The sequence below is a fragment of the Coregonus lavaretus genome, assembly GCF_964263955.1.
Source record: "Coregonus lavaretus genome assembly, contig: HAP1_SCAFFOLD_762, whole genome shotgun sequence".
NCBI classification, from domain to species: Eukaryota; Metazoa; Chordata; class Actinopteri; order Salmoniformes; family Salmonidae; genus Coregonus; species Coregonus lavaretus.
This window is the reverse complement of record NW_028156213.1, coordinates 46,119-53,006: the sequence shown is the minus strand read 5'-3', so window position 1 is coordinate 53,006 and position 6,888 is coordinate 46,119. Positions and strand designations below refer to the sequence as shown.

General features: G+C 50.1%; 2 protein-coding genes across 2 annotated transcripts; both read left to right on the top strand.

Annotated features, from left to right (window-relative positions):
• Positions 1 to 1,677: 1,677 nt before the first annotated feature.
• LOC311126642 (histone H2A-like) lies at positions 1,678 to 2,362 on the top strand (the record flags this gene model as incomplete). The annotated part of the gene is made up of 2 exons (XM_084200637.1): positions 1,678 to 1,691; positions 1,993 to 2,362. 2 exons carry the CDS (start codon positions 1,678 to 1,680, stop codon positions 2,360 to 2,362), a joined length of 384 nt encoding a protein of 127 aa, XP_084056763.1.
• A 451-nt stretch (positions 2,363 to 2,813) lies between these two features.
• Positions 2,814 to 3,263, top strand: LOC311126630 (histone H3.2). The gene has a single exon (XM_084200628.1). It carries the CDS (start codon positions 2,829 to 2,831, stop codon positions 3,237 to 3,239), a length of 411 nt encoding a protein of 136 aa, XP_084056754.1. The 5' UTR covers positions 2,814 to 2,828; the 3' UTR covers positions 3,240 to 3,263.
• Positions 3,264 to 6,888: the final 3,625 nt, after the last annotated feature.

Genomic DNA, 6,888 nt, shown 5'->3' with positions numbered 1-6,888 from the left:
GAGCTAAGGCAGTGCCTTGCTACCTTTACCCTTTTCCTCTCTTGAGCGCGCTCAGCTACACACTCTAAGTGGGTTGAGCTACACTCAAGATGGTGAGGGAGAGACATAGAACGTGAAGTGTTCTTAACCTTATGGAATAAATGTCCTTCTTTGACAATGTCAGTGAGAATCATCTCTTTATTCACATAATTATAAAAACAGCCCTCCACGCCCTGAACAGTGGGGTGGGGGGGAACAGTAGGCCCCTCTGCGTCATGCGCCGGGCCGTCCTCTGCTCTCTCCCCCTCGCCTCGTCAAAGGTGCCGCCTTTTCTGAGTCACCTTCTGGTGCTTCCAGGCTGGCCTCTGGACGACCTCTCTCTCTGGCGGGACCGACGTCGTCACCGTTGCTGCTGGAGGGGCCGAGCCCGCTCTCCCGCTGCTCTGGGTGTGCGCCTGTCGCCTGGCCCTTCGCCTCCCAGCTGACTTGTTGGGGGCGTTGGAGGTGGATGGGTTGGTTGGGGCTCTGCTGGCCTTCATTGCCAGTGGCAAATGTTTGGCCAGGTGCCTCCTCTCCTCGTCCAATTTGGCGATGCGTTCGGTGGCGTCCTTCACAGCAAGGCCGAATAGCCCTTCGCTGGAGACGGGGGCGTTGAGCAAGGATGCCCTGTCGGTCTCCTTCATGGCCGTCATGGACAGCCAGAGGTGCCGCTCAGTAACCACCGAGGTGGCCATGGTCCTGCCCGCGCATATCGCCACCGCTTGCGTCAGGTGGAGTATGGCTCCAGAAATCCTGGAGGCCTCCTCCACTTCCTCAACGGTCAACTCTGACCTGCCCGTTGTGAGACGGGACAGGGAGGCCGCGAGGAGGGCGATGTTGTTCGCCGCTGCAACGCTCTGGGCTCCCAGCGTGAAGGATTTCTCAGCCAATTGGGCTGTGAACCTGTCCCTCTGTGCTGGCAGGGTGGCCTTCTTGGAGGCTGCCCAGGGACTCGAACCCGGCACTAGGTACGCCGTCATGGCGCCTTCGAGCCTAGGGATTCCCTTAGCTGCCCACTCGTATCCAGCCACTCTGGTGAATGGGGTGTACACTCTGGCCGGCGAACGCGCCGCCAGAGGTGCCCCCCACGAGCCCTCGACATATTTGCCCAGAGAGGGCAAGGCTGGAGCCATTGGCTCAGCCGCCCTTCTCGGCACGGAGTAGGGGCCGCCCTCCATCAAATCCACCTCCATTGGAGGGGGAGCTGGGGGCAGCGCAATCTCCAGTCGGGTGGCCGCCCTCTCAATGAGTCCGGGAAAGTCCGAACGCAGAGAGGCGGCCGCGAAGGACAGAGCCTCTGACCTGGCAGAGCTCATGTCATCTCCGCACAGGGAACCTTCAGACCTCACGCTTCCCGATGGAAAGGGGGTCTTAAAGGCTGGCGCCAGAGCTCTGGATTGCCCCACTGGGACATCCGGCTCGGCGCTCTCCCTGTCATCCTCTGATTCCGCACTGCCCGCTGATGCCTCTGAGCCAGAGGCGAGCACGGACATTGCATCATCAAGAGGGACATCCTCCTTGAAAAACGTCCATCGCTGCTTTCTCTCCTTCATAGGAAGGAGAGCGCAGGAGGCGCAATTAGGAGGGTCGCCGAGACCATCCTTGGCATGCAGCGGTCCCAAACACACGAAACATAGGTCGTGGGGGTCCGTGGTTGCCATGGAGGTACAGCGGCACAGGGCCCTGAAAAGGGCCTTTGGGGGTGGATAACTTGGCGTGCTCATTTAGAAGACGTTGACGGCTGGCAGTCAACGACGAAATTCTTCTTGAGTCTTCTAGGCTTCTTCACTCTAGTCCAGTCGCTGAAGATAATGGGAGGCAGATTGAGGGAACGGGGTTCCTTATATAGGGACACCTGTACTCCTATTGGCTGTAGGTGTGTGCATAATTTTGTTTCAGGCTGCGTCTGCCTTAGGGCAGAGGGTAAACCACTAGGAGCATAGCTCCCCTATGGGGCGGAGCTCCACGATATAGAACCGGAGGCAAGGCCAGGGCGAAGGCAAAGACCCGTTCATCCCGTGCTGGTCTCCAGTTCCCTGTGGGCCGTGTGCACAGGCTGCTGCGCAAAGGCAACTACGCCGAGCGTGTGGGCGCTGGCGCACCAGTCTACCTGGCCGCCGTGCTCGAGTACCTGACTGCTGAGATCCTGGAGTTGGCCGGCAACGCTGCCCGTGACAACAAGAAGACTCGTATCATCCCCCGTCACCTGCAGCTGGCCGTCCGTAACGACGAGGAGCTGAACAAACTGCTCGGCGGTGTGACCATCGCTCAGGGTGGTGTGTTGCCCAACATCCAGGCAGTGCTACTCCCCAAGAAGACAGAGAAGGCAGTCAAAGCCAAGTAAATTCGCTACTGCGACTTCAACTTGACTACTCAACCCCCAAAGGCTCTTTTAAGAGCCAACCACCTAGCTCTCCAAAAGCGCAAAGTACCTTTCTATGACCGCAATACATTGAGTGGGTGTATACACAACTATTTCGACATTCTGTGCCCACATGAGGCCTTGCATGAACAACTACACCTACTAGGCCTCGTTTGCCATAGCAGGCTAGCATTAGATTACACGTGCCTATAAGATGTCACTCTTGACTTTGGCGACTATTATTGCGCGTAAAGGACCGGCGGCGTCCTATTGCGCGCGCACCGGGAGTTTGAATTTTGGAGAGGCCGGGCCTCGCGTCCAATGGCCAACGGAGGAGGCCTGCGCAACGGGCCAATCGGGGTGGTGGGGAGATGGTGTCCAATCAGCAGGCGCCACTGCCGGCTTTATAAACTTCACATAGGCATTTCGAGGCTATACTCCCAGCGCCATGGCCAGAACCAAGCAAACCGCTCGCAAATCCACCGGTGGCAAAGCCCCCAGGAAGCAGCTCGCCACTAAGGCTGCTCGCAAGAGTGCCCCGGCCACCGGCGGTGTGAAGAAGCCTCACCGTTACAGGCCCGGCACCGTGGCTCTGAGAGAGATCCGTCGTTACCAGAAGTCCACTGAGCTACTCATCCGCAAGCTGCCCTTCCAGCGCCTGGTGCGAGAAATCGCCCAGGACTTCAAGACCGACCTGCGCTTCCAGAGCTCCGCCGTGATGGCCCTGCAGGAGGCTAGCGAGGCTTACCTGGTCGGCCTGTTCGAGGACACCAACCTGTGCGCCATCCACGCCAAGCGGGTGACCATCATGCCCAAGGACATCCAGCTGGCCCGCCGTATTCGCGGAGAGCGCGCATAAATGAGGATGACCTGAACTCGAAAATCCCCCAAAGGCTCTTTTAAGAGCCACCTCCATATTTCCATCAAAAAGGCACAATTGTTCCATGTATACACGCACCTCTACATTAGCCACCATGTATGTTGTTCACTAACACGTCTAAAAGCTACGTATTGCACCTTTTAGTTGCCTGAAGTCTAGCTTCAATGTTTGTTTGTGTGTATATACACAACCATCTGGCATCATCCACTTCCTTTGAACTATAGTAGCACAGTAAAATGCTTTACAAAGGAGGGGAAAAAGAAACGAGTGATAATATAGGCCGAATAGTAACAAGAATTGTGTTCAGATGAATAATTGACACTATTAGTTGTGTGTAATAATAGCCTTGCATGCAGTCCAGAAAAAACATTGCATGCCAACTTACTTTGAAAGTCCCATGTTGCAGTGCTGCTGAGAGACTCATGCGGAGGCCAAAACTTTACAGTGGAGCACGGAGGCCATCTTGTGGTTAAATGTGGGTACTGCACATCATGGTGATTCCCTTTCGGCCAGCGTTTCCCAAACGCGGTCCTGGGGTCCCCAAGGGGTGCGCGTTTTGCGTTTTGCCCTAGCACTCCACAGCTGATTCTAATACTCCAGCTTCATGATGATGAGTTGATTATTTGAAGCAGCTGTGTAGTGCTAGGGCAAAAACTCCCAAAACGTGCCCCGAGTTTGGGAAACCCTGCTTTAGGCTAATACTAGCCTATTAGGATGACTTGGTTCGATCGCTTTAATGGCAACTGCTGAACTCTGGTTTTCACTAATTACTTGTCCCAGGTCACCATTATGAATCCAATAGCAAAACAAATGTTTCAACATTGCTCAATAGTGAAAAAAGGGCAGGAAACGATGGGTTCTCAACAATATTTCACCAACAACCAATCACTATTCAAGCATAGACATTAGGATCATCCACAAATATTCCTAAATCATACTACAAAAGAGTTGTAACGAAATGGATTTGTCTGTTCAATGCAAGTTCAACGTCAAAGAAAAAGTGCATCACCACAACAAACGTGTCTTTAGATACACTGTAAAAAAATGACTTTGTGGAATGTACTCAAGCTATTACAGTCAACAAAAGCACACGTCATATTATTGAGTAGATCTTTTAGCTTGTTTTTATGCGTAGATAAGCTTGAGTAAGTTGTTTAGATGTGGTCCAATACATAGAGTAAAGATGATAGAGGTAAAAAATGATTATATTATGTTGATTCAACTCAAATAGACATTGTGTTATTTTACCTGAATGATTCATCCTATAATGTATTTAGACCAAGTCAGAAAAATGTTCACATTTTTACTTTGGATTCACTCAATTCAGATCCCTTAAGAGAAAAGGTATCCGGACACCGGGAATCCATTTATTTAAACATCAACGGTTTGCAAAACATCTGTTATTATGAGATGAGAAATTACGGATTCGCAATCAACACTGCAGGTAAATCCTGATTGCTGCAGGTAGGCAAAACCGTAGAAATAGGAACTACAACACTAACTAGTATAGGATCTCTGTGGGCAGACCCATTACTTACGAGAGATACAATGGAGCTTCAACCCCAAGGCAAGAAAAGTATTCATTGGTTCCACTTCTTTCCCTTCTAAATGCGTTTGCCTAAGGACAGGCTGTATGCACATATCTAAATGGCATTAAAAAATCAGTATTTTTTTTGCCACTCAGAACACAGACATTTACCTTAAGGGGAGTTACCCTCATTTTAGACTTCCCAAGCATACATTTTCATGACAGCGTTCCTAATCTGCAGTAGGCAAAGCAGTTGAAAATCGGTAGGTTAACACCAAACCGTGAGGTGATTATGAATTCAGAGCAGTCGGATTAAGTCATAGTCAAATACATTTGAACAAATGAACAACAATATCACACGGAAAGTGATGTGAGCATTGCATTGTGGAAAGCAATGACATTACCAGAACACGTATTGCAACGCGAGGCATGTATTTCTAGATTAAACACTGATTCAGTGTGATGAACAAGTACATGTATGATTTGGTGTGCTCTACTTGAACACGCGCTTAGAGTTTTGAAACCACTGCCTATATGATGAGCGGTCGTTGTTTGTTTTATTACCACATACTTATGGAAATTGCACCGGTTGAGAGATGATGGCTCTCTTGTGCCTACGGTGAAGGGTACTTCTGATCCAGCAGGTGGTGCTAAGATCCCTCCCTATATGACTTGAATGATGAGTTGATTTATTCCTTATAGCTCCTAATGATTTTAAGGCCAGTGTTGGCAAACATTACTTGTGCTCCAGCAGGTGGCCATGAAATCCCTCCCTATATGACTTGACTGACCAGTTAGTTGATGGACTCCTTATAGCTCCTAATGATTTTAAGGCCAGTGTTGGCAAACATTACTTCTGCTCCAGCAGGTGGCCATGAAATCCCCCCCTATATGACTTGACTGACCAGGTAGTTGATGGACTCCTTATAGCTCTTAATGATCTCAAGCAGAGTGTTGGCCACATGACCTCTGGTCCAGCAGGTGGCGGTGAAAATAGTCCCTATAGGAGTTGACTCATTTCTTTGAGGTCCTAAATGAAGCATAGGGCGTCAACAGTGCATCTCGGCCTAACCCTGTTCCGGGCCCATTTCTTCACTCGATGCTTCCGGTGTTCTTCATCTCCTCTTCAATAGTCCTTCTCCACGTCTTCCTTCCCGCCTTGCCCTGTGCGTTCCACTGAAGTGTCTGTGTTTTTATGTCGTTAGGAGTTTTGCTCACTGCGTGTCCCCCTTCCATTTCCACTTTCTGTCCCAGTTGGGTAGCTATCCATTATACTGTAGCCTACTTACTACCAATGTCACTGTAGTCAAAGGTGATTTTCGATTATTATGTATGAGTATTATTATATATTGTTATATTATGATGTTCAAGCCTATAGGCTGTGGTAACAGGCCCTCTGTGATTTGTTGTTGTACTGTACATGTCAAGTATCTGCACTCTAGCCTAATTAGCCTAACCTGCTAGGGAAAAGTCACTTCCGGTCGTAGCTGTATCCCACCTAGTCAAAACCTTGTTAGTCCTTATCCTAAAAGGCACCCTCTGTTCCTCGATATACTCCACCGAGGGCTGGCAGCCAGTAAGTACAGGTAAGTGACAATTATCCGTGACGCAGTCACCTACACCGAGCACGCCAAGAGGAAGACCGTTACCGCCATGGACGTGGTCTACGCTCTGAAACGTCAGGGACGCACCCTGTACGGTTTCGGCGGTTAAACCCACTCTCTTCGGAACCTCAACACCCCGACTCGAACCCAAAGGCTCTTTTAAGAGCCACCCACATCCGCTTCAAATGGGCCCATTCCATATAGTGTTATATATATATATATATATATATATATTGTATGCTATTTAGTAAGAAAGTATGAGCCACTTCGAGTGGACAGGGAGTATTAATTAGAGGATTCTAATGTCCCGTCCAGTTTTAGTGCACAGAGGGAGGCCTATATCTGACAGTGGCAAAGTGTAAGAACGTTATTATTTTGGGTCAAGCAATAGTGGAATTTGGACAACATAAAGCCACCACGAGTCGGTAGACGTGGCTCGAAAAGAGGGGGACAGCGCGCACACACACACACAGTCCAAAATGGGAGCCCTATGTCT

What these genes read in the sequence shown, in the direction of transcription:
- LOC311126630 (XM_084200628.1), top strand. Translation starts at nt 2,829, where the DNA reads ATGGCCAGAACCAAGCAAACCGCTCGCAAATCCACCGGTGGCAAAGCC.